Source organism: Rhinoraja longicauda, chromosome 2 (assembly GCF_053455715.1).
Source record: "Rhinoraja longicauda isolate Sanriku21f chromosome 2, sRhiLon1.1, whole genome shotgun sequence".
Lineage (NCBI taxonomy): Eukaryota > Metazoa > Chordata > Chondrichthyes > Rajiformes > Arhynchobatidae > Rhinoraja > Rhinoraja longicauda.
The window spans coordinates 78,473,286-78,496,523 of record NC_135954.1 but is presented as its reverse complement, the minus strand read 5'-3'; the positions used below and the strand labels follow the sequence as shown (position 1 = coordinate 78,496,523).

The window sequence follows — 23,238 nt, the reverse complement described above, 5'->3', positions numbered from 1 at the left end:
ATAGAGTTGAGTGGTTCAGTAGGCTATTGGTTTGGAGTTGCCTTTACATGGCAACTATTTACATACCTTGGGTATGCAAGCTAAGAATTTCACTGTGACTTGCCACATGTAACAATAAAGTATTTATTCATTCATTTGGGGCAAACTGGGTAGGAAGGGCATAATTACTTCCCTGAAGGATATTTGTGAACAAGAACAAGAATTTAGAAGGATGAGGGGGGATCTTATTGAAACATATAAGATAATTAGGGGATTGGACACATTAGAGGCAGGAAACATGTTCCCAATGTTGGGGGAGTCCAGAACAAGGGGCCACAGTTTAAGAATAAGGGGTAGGCCATTTAGAACGGAGATGAGGAAGAACTTTTTCAGTCAGAGAGTGGTGAAGGTGTGGAATTCTCTGCCTCAGAAGGCAGTGGAGGCCAGTTCGTTGGATGCTTTCAAGAGAGAGCTGGATAGAGCTCTTAAGGATAGCGGAGTGAGGGGGTATGGGGAGAAGGCAGGAACGGGGTACTGATTGAGAGTGATCAGCCATGATCGCATTGAATGGCGGTGCTGGCTCGAAGGGCTGAATGGCCTACTCCTGCACCTATTGTCTATTGTCTATTGTCTATAAGAAAGTTTTTTTAACAAATAATAGAATCACTTCATTGCTGAGAATAGCTTTCTAAATTCTGGGATTATTCGCCACCTGCAGTGGTGAGATTTAATTTTTTGTCTTGGCCCACTGGTCCAGGATTGACTTTACTGGCACTGTCTCATAACCACAATGTTATTTTACCCCTATGTGTGCAGAATGCTTAAAAAAGATTGGTTAAACTGACAGTATATTCACATTTGAATTGCTTTTGAGAGCACATTAGACTGGAATTGAGAACCAAAGATCATATAGCTATCATATGCTTCCTACTGATGTGTGGACCACCTTCAAGGTTGAAACTCGCTGGAATAAATAGTGATTTTTTTTCAGAATGCGTGGTGAAGAGTTCATTGCGGAAGGATCAGGGGACTCATAAAATGGATTTGTGCATTTATATGTGTGCGCGCGTGTGTGTGTGGGGGTGGCAGAGTGTGTGCACACGTGTATCTGTGTGTCCACCCATGCACTTACACACAAGAATCAGGGAAATGGGAATTGAATAAATAAACTTAGAAGTCAAAAGTACTATCATGTTTGAAATTAGATTTAAAATAATGGAGCATTCCAAGGAAAAATCTGTGTGTGTGTGTAGCTATCGGACAAGAAGCCTTACTTATGCACCATTTGAAATGTTATTACAGCTGCCTAATTGCTATTTGGTCAGCTAAGGGAATTTCTGTAATTTACTTTCCTCCAGTTTGTATAAGAGCCAACATACTTTCCTTCATTTTGCAATGTTTCACGTTCTCTTGAAATCTTTGTTAAATTAGGAATTTAAAAAAAAAATGAAAGCAGCATACCTTTTAATCACCCCATCAGCCGTCGTATACAACAAATTATCCTCCAATATTTCCGCCACCTCCAACGGGATCCCACTACTGGCCACATCTTCCCATCTCCACCTCTTTCTGCTTTCCGCAGAGACCGTTCCTTCCGTAACTCCCTGGTCCACTCGTCCCTTCCCACCCAAACCACCCCCTCCCCAGGTACTTTCCCCTGCAACCGCAGGAGATGCAACACCTGTCCCTTTACCTCCCCCCTCAACTCCATCCAAGGACCCAAACACTCTTTCCAGGTGAGGCAGAGGTTCATCTGCACCTCCTCCAACCTCATCTATTGCATCCGCTGTTCCAGATGTCAACTTCTCTACATCGGCGAGACCAAACGCAGGCTCGGTGATCGTTTCGCTCAACACCTTCGCTCAGTCTGCCTTAACCAACCTGATCTCCCGGTGGCTCAGCACTTCAACTCCCCCTCCCATTCCTAGTCTGACCTTTCTGTCATGGGCCTCCTCCATTGTCATAGTGAGGCCCAGCGCAAATTGGAGGAACGACATCTCATATTTCGCTTGGGCAATTTACACCCCAGCGGCATGAACATTAACTTCTCTAATTTCAGATAGTTCCTCTGTCCCTCTCTTTCCCCTTCCCCTTCCCACTTCTCCCACTAGTCTTCCTGTCTCCTACTACATCCTATCTTTGTCCCACCCCCTCCCCTGACATCAGTCTGAAGAAGGGTCTCAACCCGAAACGTCACCCATTCATTCTCTCCCGAGATGCTGCCTGACCCGCTGAGTTACTCCTGCATTTTGTGTCTACCTTATAATTACATCAGTTTGTTAATCATAAAGCTGTGCTATAGACTCCTCGCAACAAAATATACACCCGCCTCTACTTCGTTGTTCCTGCGTGTTGAGATTCATTCTTCCTGCATGTACAGATTCATTCATCACATCCATCTTCAAGAGTAAACTATGGAGCACCTGTAATGATCGGCAGCAGCCTGTTTATTTCTCATTTGGGTCTAATGATTTTATTTTGCTTCCTCCTCCAGCTCCATCCCCAACCAACCAAGAGATAATCAGGTTTTATAAAGCCTAAGTTTATCCTTGGATAATATCTGGTATTATCCTTTAATTGCTGTTGAAAGCATTACAAGATTTATGTTGTTTTCCACAATGTTAATTCAAACAAGTCAAAATAATAAACAACAGATTTTCTGGTAATTATAAAGAAAAGTTCTTTTCAATTCCCTCATTCCCAAGAATATTAGCATGCTTCTCTTGATTAATTTGCAGAGTCTGTGCATTGCTGATAAGTCCTGCATTTATTGCCCTCTCCAAATCGCCTTTAAATGGAGTGGCTTGTTTGCTTACTTCAAAAAGTCTGTGGTAGTTAATAGATCAGTGGGGAGAATTTAAAAAAAAACAGGGATAATGTCGGATTGATTTAATTGGGCTCTTGGAGTTCAACTTAGGCACACTAGGTCAAGGGATTGTGCTCCCTAGGGACAATTTACTGTGGCCAATCAACCTAATAATTCCCGTCTTTGAGATATGGGAAGACACCTGAAAGACACTGACACCTAACATGCAAACTCCACACAATCAGCACCAATCCAGATGCAGGATTACGACTCAAATCATTTACTTACACTTACTTACACCCCTTGCCACCACATGTGTTGCTGGACTTGGGTTCAACATAAATATAGAAACAAATGCAACCTTCATTCATTATACAAGATACTAAACAGTAGAGCTTATTTTCCTTCAATTCCAATTAACCTCATGCCTATGAAGGCTGCTTGATCATGGCTAAACTTCTTGTCACATTGAACAACTTCTTCAACTCCAGATGTAGAAATAAAGAACTGCAGAAGCTGATTAATGCACAAAAGGACACAAAGTGCTGAAGTAACTGCAAGCTGAAGGGTCTCTATCCATGTTCTCCCGAGGTGCTGCCGGACCTGATGAGTTGCTCCACAATTCTGTGTCCTTTCTTCAACTCCATTCACTTTCACCAGATTGAAGGTGTGTCTACGGCACTGGCATGGGCCCAAGTCACACCTATTTTATATCAAACGGGCTTTGCTCAGGCCTTCGTTTCAGAGAAAAAGAAAAGCAAGCATTGTGTAAATTCTTAGAGGTTAGTTAACAACTTGTGACGAGGCTCGTAGGATTTCATTAGCTGAGTTTGTCTTTTCATCCCAACTATTGCAGGTGTACAACACTCAAAGGCCAAGAGTTGGGTCACATATTTTGCACACCACATGGTACCATTTTAATAAATAAACTGCAAAGAGAAGTCTTGTGTTTGCCACACCATCCATAAAGTCCATGATATTCTTTCTAAATCATTTAAGTACTTTGTGCTTGACGCAAAAAGGGCCTGGGAATGTGCAGTGGCATGCAGGCCATTCTAGGATTGCCAAATCTCCTAACCTTTCTAAAACTGGTATATTATTTTTATAGCACCCTAGCAGCAGATCATAAATCTTGTGCCTTTGAGGGTCTAATTTATACCACTACCATCCAAAACCAAAGTAAAACACAATGTGATGGAGATACTCAGCAGGTCAAGCAACATATGTGGAAAAATGGATAGACAATGTTTTGGACTGAAAGGGTCTAAAGAGAGTCCCAACCTGAAATGTCACATATCCATACCCTCCACAGATGCTACCTGAGCTAATGAGTTACTCCAGCACTTTGTTTTATGCAAGATTCCAGCACCTGCAGTTCTTTGTGCATTCAAAACCAGAGCCACTCCACCTGAGTCTCTGCCTCCCTGCGCTATAACTGATTGACTCTGCACCACCTATTTAATGTTGCTATTCAATTTTTCGACCGGTGTCCGAATTGAAATTGGAGTCTTTGTTCTTTTCACTCTTGAACCCCTCTCCTCCCCCTAACTTCCTCTGAACTTGATGTTTTAGATTTTCCTTTCCAGCTGTATTATGATTCAATTGGATCCCCATGGTACAATTGGAAAAAGAGCAGAAGAATTATCTCAGTCTCTTGATAATGTTTACTTCTCAACCAATGCCAAACATTCAGGAAGGTCAAGTGATATATAAGTGGGATATTTCTTTTCTCCTTGAAATGGTACAGTATTGCACTTTTGGGTTGGTTTCTATCCCATTAACAATATTTATTTTCCTGATCCATGAGAATGAAAGAAAAATTAGAATAAGTTGTGAATCTTGCTGGTTAGAGTGCGCACAAGGTTAATCTCCATCTTTACATTGAACTCTGTGAATTCTAGCAATCAATAAGTGCTGGGGGAACTCAATAGGTCAGGCGGCATCTGTGGAATCGATCGGCACATGAGTGAAAAAAATTTGCAGGGCCTTTGGGGAAAGACAGGGATTGAAACGGAATCCATTAATGTCTAAAATGCTGTTATTGAGTTAATAGATTGAATGGCCTTTTGCTGTGCTGTAATGGTTATATAATTCTACAATAAAGATGTGTGATCCTATGGCCGGGTTAATTGTAGGACTCCATCAACTAGAGGCCGGTGGGAGTTCAAGCTAAAAATTCAGAACAGATTTAAGAGACTATATAGTTGAATCTTGTTCCTTCCACTTATATTTTTTAAATGTCATGTATTTTCTTGCGATTTTAACCTGGCTGTGACAGGCACATGGAATGCCTGTGTGTTCCTGACAGCTGAAGAACATTGTGGTGGGAAGTGGAGTGGGAACTATAAAATGAATAAGATTGATTTTGACTAGTTAATTACTCAATGGTAAAATATCACCTCCTGAAAAGTTTTTGCTAAGCCATCACAGTAGTGGTGCAGTGGTTAAATTACTGTATTAATAATCGAGAAATCCGAGTTCAAATCCCTACACAGCATCTGTGGAATATAAAATTCAGTTTATAAATCAGAATATTGAAAAATCCCGTTATTGGCAAATGATTAACAGAAAGCTACTGGATTTTTGTAAAGTCCCATGTGATACACTAATGACGTGCAGGCAAGCCAGGTTCCAGACACTCCAGTCAAGTTGACTCTCAAATGCCCACTGGCATGTTGAGGGGCAATTTGGATGGGCAATAAATGCTGGCCTTGCTAACAGCTGTCAGATACCGAACAATGAATTATACATGAAACGCAGCCCCAATTGTCCCAACAGCCCACTGCAGCAGGATTGTTGCTCCTTCCAACCACAGCCCCATTTGGTTTGAAAATTGAGGAAGGCATCTACCTTCAGTTCACTGAAGCATCTTTGCCAGGAAGAGGTGAAGCGTAAGTGAACATGGCAGAGTGCAAAGACAGCCTCATTAACACTTCGCATTCTTCAATGTTTATGATATATGGGCTCACTGGTAACAGTGGCTGGGGCCTGCTGGTGGATAATCCAACATCCCTCAACAATTAGGATCTGGAGTGAGTGTGAAGTTGACAATTGGGAGAAGGCAATGTTTTTCACAAGTTAGAGAGTAGAATTAGGCCATTCGGCCCATCGAGTCTACTCCGCCATTCAATCATGGTTGATCTCTGCCTCCTAATCCCATTTTCTGACTTCTCCCCAGCACCCTTGACCCGTTCTAATCAAGAATTTGTCTATCTCTACCTTAAAAAATATCCACTGACTTAGTCTTCACAGCCCTCCGTGACAATGAGTTCCACAGATTAACTACCCTCTGACTAAAGAAGTTCTTCCTCACCTCCTTTCTAAAAGAGCGCCCTTTAATTCTGAGGCTATGACCTCTGGTCCTAGACTCTCCCACCAGTGAAAACATCCTTTCCACATCCACTCTATCTATGCCTTTCATTATTCTGTAAGTTTTAATGAGGTCCCCACTCAACCTTCTAAAATCCAGCGAGTAGAGGCCCAGTGCTGTCAAACACTCATCATATGCTAACCCACTCATTCCTGGAATCGTTCTTGTAAATAATTTGAAGTTTTTGTTTGGAGCACGTGGTGAAGGTCGAGGTGGTAGAGATGGAGTCATTCACTCATAAGTGGTGAGGAGTGGGTGTTTAACAGATGAACAGAGGCAGAGTCAGGCAGGAATGAGGACTGTAATTAGGAAATGGAAGATCTGTAACTAGCAGCGATTGGTACGGGAAGGGGGATAAAGAAGCCTGGCATTGAAACTAGCAGTGGCAATTTGAGCAGACAAACGGGTTATTTCTGATGCCTGGAGAGCACTCCTGATCCACAAAGACTGCCAGCAGTTTCTGCCTCAATCATCTTCAAATCAGATGGCCAATTACAGAGCAAAATATGTGGATGGGCAAATGAGATGGACAAGTTTTGTTCCATCCTTTTTTAATATTTTCCCACAGGCATGAAGACTGGAATTAACATTGAGGTCATAGAGTCATAGGAAGATACAGCATGGAAACAGGCTCTTTTGCACACCAACTCTGCTCCAAGCATCAGGCACCCATCTGCACACTAATTCCACACTAATCCCATTGTATTCTCTCCACATTCTTATCACCTTTCTCCAGATTCTGCCACTGACTCACACACTGGGGGAAGTTTTCAGTGGCTAATTATCTAAGCAACCCACACGACTTTGGGATGTGAGAAGAAACTCTTGCAGTCATGGGGAGAGTGTGCAAACTTCACGTGGATGTGGGGATTGAACCTGGGTCGCTGGAGCTGTGAGGCCACAGTTTTTATGGTGATGTAACAATCTACAAAGGCAATATATTAAAAAGGAAATGAGGAAGTGGCACATGTCCTTTCAGGTCTCGGTAGATTATGTCAAAATATTGTAGATTTGTTTCACTGCAGACTGTTAGGCAGAATACTGAGGCTTTCAAACTCACACAGTTCATAGGGAATGCTTCCTCATCATTTATTGAGAGGGTTGGAAACTCAGACTCCACTTACCTGTTTGGATGGATGCAAAACAAACTATGGCCCCTTTCTGAAGAACAGGGGGGATGATGCCCTGTGTTCTAGATAATATCTATTTTTCACTCATCATCATAAGAAACAAGTTATTTGCTCTGTATTAAGGTTGTCCATGGAGCCTGCTATGGCTAAGTCGCCTGTTGTGTTTCTTAATTTATGCATGTGATTAGGTTTATTGGTGTGAGGTACTCTGAGATGTGCTGTGGTTATAAATATCACTCTTTCTGTCTTTCTGCTCACCGGAAGATCACATGAAGTAGGGAAGTACTGAGCAAAAACCGAGCTTTCACGTTCCAAAGCTGAGCCAAAATTGGAGGTAGAGCAGTTTGCTGTTCCATCTTACCAAGGCAAAAAACAGGGAATAACCTGGAGATGCAAGGAACTTCAGATAATGGTTTACAAAAGAAGACACACAGTACTGGAGTAACTCAGAGTGTCAGGCAGCATTTCTGGAGAACAAGGATTGGTGACTTTTCGGGTCAGGATCATTCTTCAGACATGGGAGGGCCTGACCCATTGAATTACTCCAGCACTTTGTCTTGTGTTTTACATGGAATAGCCTGTTCTCTCAGCTGCAAACTTTGAGATAAATTGGACTGGTGATAAAGTAGAAAAAAGATTTTTGGCATCTGACTTACAAAGTAAAAATAGAGAGTTTAATAATTTATATTTATTACATGTTTTACACATTTTTTATTTTATCAGTTTCTAGATGGGTGTGGACCTGTTGGGTCCAAATCTCTCCTATGGGCCCGGCAACCATCCATGCATACCTCTCCTGCGGCCAGCAGCAGGAGAGTTCTCCACACCCCACACCCCCCTCATTCGTGAGGGTCCTGCCCCCCTCCTAGCGGCAAACCTCCCCCAACTGCGCACGTGCGGATGCAGTGGCCATCTTACGTACGAGGGGAAGGGGTGAGGAGAGCTCTCCTGCTGCTGACAGCAGGCCTCTCCTGCGGGCCCGCAAATCCTCCCCCAACTGACGATCCGTGGACCCCCTCTGCCGCCGCACTGCACTACGGGAGGAAGGTCAGGTGTGGGGAACGCTGGGACGGGCACAGGTCCTCCCGGCGGTGGGTGCGGGGGCAGCGCATTCATTAAAGTTTCAGCTCGTCTGCTCAGCAGCCCCCCCCCCCATTGGTGCCACGTCTGTCATTCGGGCGGGTCCCATTGTGACGTCGAAAGCGGCATGCCGGCAGAGCAGTTGGAAAATGGAGGGGCCGCCCACCCACTCATTGGCCTCCACTCGAATTACGGTTCAGCCCGAAATAAGGCTAGACGCCAGGTTAGTGCAGTCGGGATGGCTTTATTAATACTACAAGCTGCCAGCGCACATGTTCCCTCTCCCCTCTCTCCACTCTCCACAAAACCCCTGCTGGGAAACCCTGTGGACTGGCAGTCCCAGACCCTGTCAATGTCAGTGCCGAGGGTTCGGCCAAGGAGTGGCCTAACTCTCAGGAGTCGCCACAATATATACGTGTGTGTATGTATATATATATATATATATATATACTGTGAACTGTTGTCGAAAAGAATTACAAGTTCACAATTTCTTCTGTTGATTTTGGCAACAGCTCATCCTGAGTTGTTCAGTTTTAGTCAAATTACTTTTAATGTTATGTGCCCTAAGTGTGCTTTGAGTGGGTGGCAGTGGTGACATGCAAAGGACAAGCAATTTTTCAGTGCTGCAGTGAGTAATTGTGACTCAGCCTCTGGGCCATAGTCTGCCCACTCAGAGCCCAGTTTGCTGATTGCCATCTCTTGCTGCGATAAAATATTCATGTGCTTTCCCTGCACTACCCCGGCACTATTGATTTTCTTCCCCCTTTAAACTGTTACATTTAGTCCCGAAAGCTGGAATATAGATTACAGTCCAATAAAATGGATTTATGGCTAGATGCCTACTGCTTATGGATATCTTGTGGATATCTTGTCTTATTGTTCTCTTACTCTATCGTCTTTTATCCTATTGATAACTGCAATTTTGATGTAACAGCTAAGATTCTCTCATCGTTTATTTTCAGCAGATTGCATTCTGTGAGTTTTGACATAATAGTATGTCTGATTGTTGATTCATAATAACTTTTATTCATGAGGTTGAGAGAAAATAATCCTGACCACCATATCTTGTGTGTATTGATAAAAAAAGCCTTTTTTTAATGTATGCTGAGCTTTTGACAGAGCAGATTGAAAGCACTTGGCTGCCAAAAATTCCCCTTCAGACATTTTTAGTCATATTACTTCAGGAAAATCTTTCAAAAGATTTCCATTTTCTTTCGTGTCCAGATTACTAAAGAGGCTGGAGGGAGACATTCTCTCTGTTAGTCACTTGACTAAATGTGTGCATGGACGTACACTGGGTTAGTGTAGTGGGCATTGCTTGATAACATCCTGCTGTCCTCATTCAAGTTAATAACACCTTGAAGCTCATGAAGAAAAACAAAATAACATTGTTCCACAGAGTTGACATCATGTAATTGTGTTGTACACAAAGCATCAATACCCTTTTGGTGTAATTTATTTATTTTTGTCACTCGGATTTCCAGCTGGATACGGTATCTGGACATATCAGTAGTCAGACGCATGCCCGAGTATATTCTGTGGCAGCCTAAGTTTGACCAAATAGACCACAAATTGATCCCAAATTAAAAGAGGACAACTGCCCCATTGTGGGCAGAATGAGGCTTAAATCAGCATTGCAGAGTTATAGCAGAAGATATTATTGCAGATGTGCTGTAGCAGAAAACAGGTGCATACTTTGAAAGCTGCCAAAGAAGTTGAGCACACAAAGGATTGGCGATCGGCCTTCATTTATCTATTATGTGTGGTCTGTGGACCTTTGAGATAGTCAGCACTCAGGAAGTGCTTGCTGAGCATTTCTCAAAGGACCTCAGTAGTTATCTGAATAAAAAAAATCTGATGTTCAGCGATAAAAAAAAATTGCTTTAAAACTGCGTGAGAGTTTAAGCAGGTTTTGAAATTCAATTATTTACAGTAAATATTTGTTCATTGTTTGTCACATTGTGATGATGCAAAGCTCAATATATTATTGAATTACTTGTGCAGGACATCACAGAACAAATTGGCAAACAGCTGCTTCCCCCTCTTTAAACATAAAGTATTTATCAAATACTTTCTCTTTCGATTTTGAGGTAGCTTTTCTTCTTTGTAGCTTAACCCAGTTCTCTCGGCCTGAGGTGGTAGCTTGTCTAAAATAACTCAATGCACCACAGTAAATTGATTCATTCTGATACTTCCCTGACCCAATGGCAAAGTGCTACTTGGGTACCCATTTACTGATGAAACATGATGGAAATTCTCCTGTACTTTTGTTTGTCATGTGGGTTTGCTTTGAATATAACTGATTGTACAGCACCTGGCTCCTCAGTATAGCTGAATAAATAATAGGATGACATTTATGTTGTACTTCATCATACATCCCAAAAAAGCACACAGTTTACCAGTGAGCCAGCCACAGCCCTCCCTGTCTCACCTTTACTTCCCTCTCTCTCTCTTCCTCTTGCTCTCTCTTTGCTGTACTGCTGTCTCTCCCCTCTCTTCCCCATCCCTGGCTTTCAGTATTCTCTATTCCTCTTTCCTTATCATCAACACACACCTCTACACCACCACTGCTGCACTAGTATCAAATGAAATATCATCCTGTGACATCTCATTTGATAAGAAGCATGATCCAGTTGGCTTGCATTGTGACGGGCAGAACTTCTGTCTTGCCAGGCAGTTAAATCAAAGTCAATGTAGAGTTTAATATTTATATTTTTAGTTAGTCTGGAACAGGCGGCATTTCGATTGATGCCAAATCCCAGCCATTTGCTCTTTCCAACCTGAACCACCCTTGTGGATCAGGAAGCCGGATTGAGAAAATTCTAAGGAGAGAAAGACAAATGTGGGTGCCTTGAAGGCAGAAAGGGGCAAAATTATTATGGGTAACAAGGAAATGGCAGAAGAGTTGAACAGGTACTTCAGATCTGTCTTCTCTAAGGATGACACAAACAATCACCCAGATGTACTTGAGGACAGAGAATCTAGGGAGACAGAGGAACGGAAATAAATTTGCATTAGGCGAGAAATAGTATTGGGTAGCCTGATGGGATTGAAGGCGGATAAATCCCCAGGGCCTGACGGTCTGTATTCCAGGGTACCCAAGGAGGTGGCTCTAGAAATCGTGGATGCATTGGTGATCATTTTCCAATGTTCAATAGATTAAGGATCAGTTCCTGTGGATTGGAGGGCAGCTAATGCTATCCCGCTTTTCAAGAAAGGAGTGAGAGAGAAAACGAGGAATTATAGACCAGTTAGCCTGACATCGGTGGTGGGGAAGATGCTGGAGTCAATTATTAATGGTAATAACGGTGCATCTGGATAGCAGTAAAAGGATTGGTCCAAGTCAGTATGGATTTATGAAGGGGAAATCCTGCTTGATTAATCTTCTGGAATTTTTTCAGCATGTGACAAGTAAAATGGATGAAGGATGTAATTTAGAATTTTTCAGATTTAGAGATACAGCGCGGAAACAGGCCCTTCGGCCCACCGAGTCCGCGCCGCCCAGCGATCCCCGCACATTAACTATATCCTACACACACTAGGGACAATTTTTACATTTACCCAGTCAATTAACCTACATACCTGTACGTCTTTGGAGTGTGGGAGGAAACCGAAGATATCGGAGAAAACCCACGCAGGTCACGGGGAGAATGTACAAACTCCGTACAGACGGTGCCCGTAGTCGGGATCGAACCTGAGTCTCCGGCGCTGAATTCGCTGTAAGGCAGCAACTATACCGCTGCGCCACCGTGCTGCCCCTAGTATCTAGATTTTCAGAAAGCCTTTGATAAGGTCCCACAAGGGAGATGATGAGCAAAATTAGAGCACATGGTATTATGGGGTAGGGTATTGACATGGATAGAGAATTGGTTGGTTGACAGGAAGCAAAGAGTAGGAATAAACGGGTCCTTTTCAGAATGGCAGGCAGTGGCGAGTGGAGTGCCGCAAGGCTCGGTGCTTTAGCCGCAACTATTCACAAGGAGGCAGATTATTATCTCTACCCATTAGACCAATCGTTAATAAGAAAACATATTACTTTATTGTTAGAAGTATTTTGTTCAATACTTGCAACTTCAGCTATGAATTTCTTTGCTTGTTACCATTGTTGGGAGTTAAGGGCCTGTCCCACTTAGGCGACTGCCGGCGACTGTCAAAGTCGTAGCAGATCACCGAAATTTTATTTTACCCGACGGCAATGACCACGACAATGCCGAGTCAGGTCGAGATTACACCGTCTTCGGAAACATCGCAAAATTCCCACGCTGTCAATGCTTCTCCGGCGTCTAATTTTTGCTGACATCACTTGAGAGTTTTGAAATATAACATCTGCCCGGGTTACTTGAAAACCAAGCTTCATGGTAACAAGGCATAAGCTGGATTGACTTCCAGTTTACTAATAGAAGTATTAAGAAATTTAATTTTAAAAGTGGTTAAATCAATTTTTGTGATGAGTGTGGGCATTCTTTGAAAATGTATGGGAGTTGCATATCTGGTTTCTGGGTTGCATATCTGGGTTGGAAGCCTACTTTAAATGTAATCGCTGATGGCCATAAACATCGCGAAAATTCCCATGCTTATCTGACCGCCAAACTGTCGCTTCCAATCTACCTGTCAAATGTCCTGACGGTAAATAAATTGGTTAAACACAAGTATTTTATGGTATCTTCAAATGACTTTACTTAATTTAATATTACGTGCTTCTAAATGCATCTAAGGCAACCTAGCAAACCTGGGGACAGCATGCGACAGCGCCCGCAATAAGCAAAAATACCTGGCGACAAGCCAGCTGTCGCCGAGAAATTTCACTCCGGTTAATTTCTCAGCGACGCGCTGAGATCCACTATGAATCTTGGAAGACTCCTCACGATCATGCCCGCGACACCCCGGCGAACTGTCCCAGTCGTCGGCAGTCGCCTTAAAATTGCCTAAGTGGGACAAGCCCTTAAGTCACTGGATACCGCATGATTATTAAAGGATAAGTCATTTAAAGTTGTGAGTTTGGGTGGCAGTTCTTAGTTGAGCCAGCAGATGGAGCATCATGTGGATGGAGTAAACCTGCCTTGGGTAAACTTGATCTCCAGGCGAAAGATTCCAGGGGTAGATTTTGACTTGTACATTGTAAATCGGCAACCAATTTCTCCCATTTGGAGCTTCCATTAAGTTTAAATTACATTTCTTTTAGAGTTGTGTTCAATTTTAATCCTTTGGCTGTTGTCATTAAGACAGTGGTCATGTTGCTCTTTGTATGATAATTCTGTCTGTCATTTGGCTGCTGCACTTCTCTGTTGTAATGTTGTTTACAATTTATTTGAGTTTCTCCAGCTCTGAGCTTTGGGATGACCTACAATTGTGAAAGGTGCTCTATTTTGCAAATGTCTTCCTTTAATTTGTTTTTGAGCTTTTTTTTATCCATCGTTTTACACTTCCTCACAGTTAGAACCTAGCGCACATCATTTAACATGTTCAACCTCTACACCCTGACAATGATATCCAGGTTTGCCACAGCACCCACATTGTCCACCTTCATTTTCACGATGTGAGGGTCAGTGGATTAGAAAAAAACGGTGATTGATAAACGTAAATGTAAACATCTCGAGAAAAACTGGCACTTTGTATTGATATGTGTTCTTCTTCTCTGAATAGTTGATGTGAGCTCACCTCTGCCACTGGCGTTACAAGCAACAGCCCCCATAGACCTCCGGACCGATCTGCGGATCGCGATGCCAGTTGTGGATCCGGCTGCCAGGGAGAGCCAGCTGCAGCAAGAACTACTCCTGCTGCAGCAACAACACCAGCTTCAGAAACAGCTCCTCTTCGCTGAGTTCCAGAAACAGCATGAAAGCCTCACCCGGCAACACCATGTCCAGCTCCAGGACCACCTCAAGGTACATCAGCTCAGAGTTCATCAAACCCAGCCAAAGTGCAGCACACAGAAAGGGTGTGACCGTTGGAAATATTTGAGCTCATCTGAATGGTTGAAAAACACCTTGATGTTGGGAAAATCACAACTCATGAGATTTGCACAAAAAATTGAATTTGTGCTCCTATCCAACTATTAATTATAGGAGAAACTCGAATTAAAAATCAACATAAATGCACAATGTTGTTCCATTGCACTTAAATATATATTTTTAAAGACAAACTACATTTCCTGTGATGAAACATTTTTATTTGCATCCTTGTTAAAACTGCAAGATGAGAGCATTGCAAAAAAGGCTAAGCTGTTTCAAATATTATTTGAGACTGATTTTCCATAATTGGCCCGATGTTTCCACTCATAAACTGCAGAACTGCGTGAAACCTCCATAACAGTGCAGAATTTGAGTCTCCCATGTGAGTATGCACAAACACAGCAATCCCAACCATCCTCACAGCTGATTGCTGGGATTTCCTCATTGTTGTCTGATGTTGGACTCCCCATGCAATTCATCAACTGGATTATTTCCATCGTTGAGGAAGAACTGTGGTTTTGGGAGGGGGGGGAGAGAAGTTGAAAGGTAGGTAATTTACATTGTTACATAATTGAGTTCTGACACTTTAACAAATTGTTAAACTTTTAAAACTTGCATCTGACAAAATGTTCATGCCACTTACTGAAAACAGCTATTGAAGTGAAATTTGCTTGCCAGTCTAAACTAAAGTCCTGTGATATTGGACATCTCCTGGTACATCTAATAAAATAGACACAAAATGCTAGCGTAACTCAGCGGGTCAGGCAGCATCTCTGGAAAAAGGAATAGGTCATGTTTTGAGTCATATCATATCATATCATATATATACAGCGCGGAAACAGGCCTTTTCGGCCCACCAAGTCCGCGCCGCCCTGCGATCCCTGCACATTAACACTATCCTACACACACTAGGGACAATTTTTTACATTTACCCAGTCAAATTAACCTACATACCCGTACGTCTTTGGAGTCGGGTTCCTTCTTCAGATGTTGATTTCATCCACATTGTACCTAATCTTGAAAACAAAGAAATTGGGCCACTGGTGTGTTCACGTCAGCTGCCAATATGATCCCCGGCATGAAACCAGCAGAGAAACTCTGATGGTGCAGCTCATCGATATCACCTTCACCCAAGATGAATCATCTTGTGCTTCAGCTCGAAGCCAAACTGAGGCTGGTGAAAGGAAACTTGCCCCATTAGGGCAGGTGCACATCGATAACAGGCCACCCAGCAACACAGACTGAGCTGCTATCAACACTCCTTTGGCCAGTGGTTTGGGGGCACATGTGAAATCATAGGTTGCTCTGTAATGCTTGTGTCCTAAAAGCTGTTTTCTGCATTTGAAAGCAACAACAGGAATTGCTCGCCATACAACACCAGCAGGAGCTTCTGGAGCAGGAACGTAAGCTGGAGAAACAACGGCAACATCAAGAGCTCGGGCGACAGCTCCGTGAGCAGCATCTTCTGTTCCTTCGAAATAAAGAAAGGGGCAGAGAAAGTATGTACTCCAGTCATTTAAACCTCTCTTGCATTTACTGTGTTTTCTTTTTTGTATAGAAAATCCATTGAAGTCTTTTGGGACAAATTGGGACATAGAGACAAATATTGGTAACAACTGTTAATGGAGCCAGCAGTGGTAACAATGATTCAATGAGATTTTATTATCACATAGACCTAGGGACAGTGATATGCTTTGTTTTGCATACAACCTGGTAAAATCATGTAACAGACCTCACCTAGGCAATGCACAAGTGTGGCCATGTTTTGGGGTCAATAAAGTTACACAATGTCATTGCAGATGGCAGTTGCAATGAAAAAAAAAAGATATCTAGGGAAAAAGAGGAGAGCAAGTCATTATTTGAGCCTTTGTGATTCAACATGATCATGGTTAATTCTCTATCTCAGGAACATATGCCTACTCTTTACACAACTGTGTGCCTTTTCTATTCAGATCAATAATTCAGAATACCAAATTGTCTATTATTGTTTATTCAAAGCATTTTTTAAACTATTATAAGGACATATCATAGAAATTGAACTTTCGGCCCACCGAGTCAACGCTGGCCATCGATCACCCATTCACACTAGTCCTAAGTGTAGGAAGGAACTGCTGTTGCTGGTTTAAACCAAAGATAGACACAAAAAGTTGGGGTAACTCAACGGGTCAGGCAGCATCTCTGGAGAAAAGGAATAGGCGTTGTTACAGATCAAGACCCTTCTTCAGACTGAAGAAAGGTCTCGACCTGAAACGTCACCTATTCCTTTCCTCCAGAGATGCTGCCTGACCTGCTGAGTTACTACAGCTTTTTGTGTCTATTCACACTAGTCCTAAGTTATCTTTCTTTCTCAGCCACTCCTTAAACACTATGGGTAATTTACAGAGGCCATTTAGCCTACCAGCCCACATGTCCATGGGATGTGAAGGGAAACTAGAGCAACCAGGAGAAACTTGCGCAATAACAAGAGGAACGTGCAAGCTCCACATGGACAGCACCAACAGTCAGGATCAAACCTTTTGTGAAGTAAGATTTTTTGAGACAGAAGAACAACTTTTATTTTAATTACTTTATTTCCTTTTCCTCTAAATTTTATGATCAATATTGAGAGTTGTTGTGAACATGCTCATGGAGGTAAATGAAGATATTTGTCAGCAATAATATTTGCCAACTCAATTGGTAAGTAGAACATTTAGTGTGGTACATTATCTCAAATAATAAGGAGATCCAGGTTTTACCATTAAAGTCTTTCTTAACAGCTTTGGGCTCGGGAGGAGGAAGAAAAGCCAACATTCCTACTCTTGACCTCCATACAATGATTTCCTGAAAACTTGACAAGTAGAATTTTGGGGGCATCTGGGTGATTTTTGACTGTTTACTCAGAGTTTTCACTGGTCTTCCATCTGTTGCACCAGTTGATCAGGAAAATTGCAAGGATATTCCTCCATTAAGTATTTTAGGTTCAGGCATGGCTAGGCTATTCCTCCATTGCTAAGTTATTTCACACGGAGGAAATACAACTATTTGAATATTTCCATGCTAAATCAATCTACTGTAATATTATCATCTTAATAATTATTTAACTTGTCATTACCCTCCACTATGCCACAGAGAAAGAAAATACCTTGAGCATATTAATAGCAGCAGCAGTAATTTTGACCTTTTATGTTAGCTGACACTCAATCTTGTACCTCGTGTGAAGAATAGACTCGTCTTCCATAGCTATTATTGTTTTTCTCTTTCACTAAAACTGAGAGCAGAGTTCTAAGATATTGGTATCAACGTGTGGCCTTCACATTTTATCAGCTGTCATAAAAATCTAGATACTGAAAGGAAATTGTGCAACTTCCACTGAGACTATTACCTTTTGGATTTGGAACTCAAGTGGATGATGCATGAATGTGTCATTTGTTATGACGAGCATGAGCGATGTCATTGCTATCTTAATGCATGGATGTTGTGCGGTGACTGTGAAGTTAAGAATGGACAGAGTTATAAAAATAATGAAGAAACAAATAATGAAGAAGCAAAAAAGTTGCTGCCTTACAGCGCCAGAGCCCCATGTCCCAGGTTCGATCCTGAGTACGGGTGCTTGTCTGTACAGAGTTTTTATGTTCTCCCCGTGACTTGCGCGGGTTTTCTCCGAGATCTTTGGTTTCCTCCCACACTCCAAAGACGTATAGGTTTGTAGGTTAATTGGCTTGGTATAAATGTAAATTGTCTTTAGTGTGTGTAAATAGTGTTGATGTGCGGGGATCGCTGGTCGGTGCGGACTTGGTGGGTCGAATGGCCTGTTTCCGCTCTGTATCTCTAAACTAAACTAAACTCAGCTGAACTAAACTAAATTTTAGGCCATTGTAAAACATGAAAAATGTATTTATTCACAAAATGCTGGAGTAACTCAGCAGGTCAGGCAGCATCTCGGGAGAGAAGGAATGGGTGACGTTTCGGGTCGAGACCCTTCTTCAGATGTTTGCCTTTCATTGTGGAAGAGGAAATGATGAAAATGTACAATTTACATACCGAGGTACAGTGAGAAATCTTTGTTGCGTGCCAACCAGTCAACGGAAAGACAACGGAAAGATTTGCAGTGGTTATAAAGATTTGCAGTGGTTATATAGACAATAGTGTGCGTAGATCAGAAGGTGAAAAAATTGCTGGCTGAGTGGGGTTAAACTGAAATACTAGAATTCAATGTTTGTGCCATTGGGTTGCTGTCTTTCCAAGCAGAATATGAGGTGCTGTTCTTCCAGTTTGCATGTGGCCTCACCCTGGCAAATGAAAAGGATGAGGACAGATGATCAGAATGGGAATAGGAAGGGGAATTGAAGTGAACTTCAGCTGGCTCTGGCAGACAGTGCAATAATTCCGAGAAGTGGTAGCACAGTCTACATTTGATCTCACTATGTAGAGGAGGACACATCAAGAGCACCAAATACCATAGACTATAGAGAATGGGAAAATATCAATAGTTGCACAACATGGAGCAAACTGCAGTTCATTGTGAGACATCACATGGTGATTCTGTTATGTAAACAGATACTGCCAGGAAACAATTTAACTATAAAACGGTTCCAAATGCCCAATCCTGGTACATATTTTCAGTGAGTACTCAATGGAAAAAGGTCAGTGTCTGACATCAGCAAATGCAATTGTAAATAACTGTGACAACAGTAAAATCTTTTGGTCACAACTGCTGTGGTTTCTGCTGAACTTTAAAAGTACTCATCTACGTAACACAAAAAAGGAGAGGGAATAAGACAATTAAACCAGAGCAAAGTTTGCCTTTAGGGCACAATGCAATTCTTTAAAGTTTTCATTCTTATTGAAAGTGGTCACCACATTGATCCCAATAGAATACCCACCTATTTCATCAACACAGTTTAATTTGGTGTTTGTTTCACTCATTCCTAACATCAATTAGCTTCTGATTCATTTAAAGGATGTTTCTGTTTGGTTAAGGCATTATTGTTAAATTAGTAACAGATTTGGCATTTTCAGAATGTACCAGGAACCCCATTTGTGGGGAAAGCACAAATAGTGAATGGATTTATATGCAGTGTGATGGCAATAAAATCAAAGACATGTGAAGTTTTTTTCCTGAAGCGTAACAACATTTTACCAATTAGTAGTTCCACCCAACTTGATTCCTGATGAGTTTAATCTCATATATAAAGGGCACCGTACCTTTCCCTAGTTATGTTGTCAAGAACAATTGGATATACTCTACTTCTACCGCTTGACAGTAAATATGCTGCGGTTTATTTCCAAACTGATTCATGTAAACAGCCCTTTAATTGCCTAGTTATCTGAATGATAGTTGGTTTCAAGGATCACAACAATTACATGGTGTATGGATAATGGCATTCAGCTAACCACACTGTTATGCCAGCTGATTTCATCTGGAATGGTGTTGGGGGCCCCTGCAGTTAGCTTCAGTTGTCCTTTTGGAAATGCCATAATGCCCTTCCTGGTCCTAAGCTTTTCATGGTTCCTATAAAGGTCATATCAGTTCTCTTTCTGTCCATAATTATGTTGATTCTGTCCATAATGTAAATGAATGTGGGTTAGGTAAGAGCAGCAATGGGCTTGGCTATGATTTCTCCAACGAACCACATATCCTGCCAACATCTATCCCTGGTTCTCGAGTGAAAAAAAGCAATTTGGCTCGCACACAGGAATGCTGCTAGCAGCTGGGAAACACTACCCAAGCAAGGAGACAGAGGAAAGGAACTTCTAAAGACAATGTTCCATTTCGTTTTGGAGCAGAGTTGAGAGTTGGCCTGGGATAGGGGTAATTGGGGAAGGAATGGTATTGTTGTTGGGAAAACACAGTGAAATTTTGATTGCATGTAGTAATTGTGACAGGGGTTCCATTTAATCATGTGTGTTGTGATCCAGATCAGGAGGAAAAACACTGGGGAAATATACTTGACCCTCTTGGCTCTTAAATGGTGCTGTTAAAGAACTTGTCACTTTCACAATGCATTCCACACCTTTCTTAAACTGGGAGGTTTCCCAAGATCCAAGAAAATACAGCTGGTCAAAGTTTAAATTAAATTAGAAATAAAATTTGGAGCAAGCAAGCTCATTAAAATATTTAAATGAAAAACCCTCCTGCTGTGGTTCCGAGACTAAGGAGCGGATTGTTGAGTTCAAGAAGGGAAAGCCAGGGATCACCGAACCTATCTTTACTGATGGGGCAGTGATGGAACCTGTTAGCATCTAAACATCACTGGAATTTAGAAGGATGAGAGGGGATCTTATGGAAACATGTAAAATTATTAAGGGAATGGACACGCTAGATGCAGGAAACATGTTCCCGATGTTGTGGGAGTCCAGAACAAGGGGCCACAGTTTAAGAATAAGGAGTATGCTATTTAGAGCAGAGATGAGGAAAACCTTTTTCACACAGAGAGTTGTGAATTTCTGGAATTCTCTGCCTCAGAAGGCAGTGGAGGCCGATTCACTGGATGCATTCAAAAGAGAGTTAGATAGAGCTCTTAGGGTACTGATTGTGGATGATCAGCTATGATCACAATGAATGGCAGTGCTGGCTCGGAGGGCCAAATGGCCTCCTCCTGCACCTATTTTCTATGTTTCTATGTGTGTGTTATTGTGATAAAGGGCCTATTAAGCTGCAGCAAGTAAGAATGTCTTTGTATTGTTGCAGGTACATATGACAATTAAACACTCTTGACTTTTGAATTATTGCTGTATCTGGTTCTCCTCAGTCCTCTAGCACCTCTTGGCAGTGTACAGGTTGTTTACGCAGCTATCAGACAAACTGATTTACATCCTAGTTCTTGGCTCTCACCCCCTATCCATTTATCACCAAAACAATGTAGCTGCACCCATTGGTACACTCAAAGATCAATGTATTAGGTGAACTCCTTTGTGTGCCCCCCACTCCCCCACACCCCACTATTGTCCATAATGGTTCTTGCCATATTTTTTTTTTAAGTCAGATTTCTAGAAATAAGCTCATAACCTGATAACAGGATCGGAAATATGAAGTGGACAGCTGGCCACACAGGTGGAGAGAAGATGATTTGAGATTTCCCATTTGAAACCCAGCTTGGGCGGAACCGAAGTTAGAGACTGTGAGGATGGGGCTAGGAGAGGTGACCATACTACATCTCACTTTCCAAGCCTGATCATATTTCTGGTACCTGTTATTTCCTGGGACGTTTCACAGCTAGATGGCGGTTCTGTAGCAGATGGGTGGTTACCTATGCAATCCATGCAAGTGTATGCAATCCAAAGTGTGAATTGGATACCACATCCAATGTGGATTGGATACCACATCCAACACATGCAGCACAGATAGTTTAGAGATACAGTGTGGAAACAAGCCGATCAGCCCAGTGAGTCTGTGCCGACCAACGATCACATGTACACTAGTTCTATGTTATCCCAGTTTTGCATCCTACACATGAGGCAATTTACAGAAGCCAATTAACCTACAAATCTGCACGTCTTTGGAATGTGGGAGGAAAGTGGCGCACCCAGAGAAAACCCACATGATCGCAGGGTGAGTGAGAGTGTCTCAATCCAAAGTGTTCCAGAACTCTTCTCCTGTACGTTGCAGCACAGAAAGATACCATACACTCAGGATCAGAAGTGGTACATTTAAAACCTGGACTCATCATTGAGTTCAGGGTTCTTCCTATTAAGGGCCTGTCCCACTTAGGTGATTTTTTAGGCGACTGCCGGCGAATGCCAAAGTCGTAGCAGATCGCCAAAATTTTCTTTTACCCTACGACAATGACCATGACAATGCCGAGTCAGGTCGATACAAGTAACTTTTTTTGTGAAACTAGCACCTGACTAAGAGACTACCCCGTCTTCGGAAACATTGCGAAATTCCCACGCTTATCAATGCTTCTCCGGCGTCCTAATTTTCGCTGAAATGACTGACAAGTCTGTCATTACTTGAGAGTTTTGAAATATAACATCTTGCCCGGGTTACTTAAAAAACAAGCTTCACCGTAACAAGGCATAAACTGGATTGACTTCCAGTATTAAGAAATTTAATTTTAAACGTGGTTAAATGGATTTTTGTGTGAGTGTGGGCATTCTATGAAAATGTACGGGAGATGCATATCTGGTTCCTGGGTTGCATATCTGGGTTGGGAGCCTACTTTAAAAGTAATCGCTGATGGCCATAAACATCGCAAAATTCCCACGCTTACCTGACCGTCAAACTGTCGCCTCCAATCTACCTGTCAAATGTCCTGACGGTAAATAAACTGGTTAAACACAAGTATTTTATGGTATCTTCAAATGACTTTACTTAATTTAATATTACGTGCTTCTAAATGCATCTGTGACAACCTAGCAAACCTGGGGACAGCATGCGACAGCGCCCGCAATAAGCAATGACACCTGGTGACAAGCCAGCTGTCGCCGAGAAATTCTTTGAAGTACGATTCTTTGAAGACTCCTCACGATCATGGGACACCCCGGCGAACTGTCGGCGAAAACCTAGTCGCTGGAAGTCGCCTTAAAATCGCCTAAGTGGGACAGGCCCTTTAATTAATTTGCTGACCTTCATTTAAAATATGGTTAAGAATTTGGCTTATTTTCTCTGCATATTTCTGTTTTTAATCAACTAACAGTTGTTTAATATGATTTTAATTGAATGTATTACTTTAATTTTGTTCAAACATAATTCTTAATGTTTTCAAATTATTTAAATCAACTCCAACAGTTTTTTTAATGTTCATGCTAATTAGAGGCATATGAAAAAGCAGCAAAGCAGGAGTTTGATAGCGTGAGTCGTATTATTTTTTTGTTCATGAATATGTTAAATGTTAAATAAAGTATGTTTAAAATTTTCAACACTTTTTCAATACATTATTAATAGGTTCTTAAGCGTTACTAGATGTTTGTGAATGTCAAAGGCATTAAGGCATTAAGACT

General features: G+C 41.9%; 1 protein-coding gene across 11 annotated transcripts in view; it reads left to right on the top strand.

Moving 5' to 3' along the window:
* The window catches only part of LOC144606022 (histone deacetylase 9-like), a 514,560-nt gene that overhangs the window by 335,546 nt on the left and 155,776 nt on the right, over positions 1-23,238 (top strand). For all 11 annotated transcript variants that reach the window (XM_078421808.1, XM_078421873.1, XM_078421839.1 and 8 more), the window contains 2 exons: positions 14,009-14,250; positions 15,665-15,815. In XM_078421808.1, coding sequence (XP_078277934.1) covers positions 14,009-14,250; positions 15,665-15,815 — 393 coding nt within the window. The remainder of the gene's footprint in view (positions 1-14,008; positions 14,251-15,664; positions 15,816-23,238) is intronic.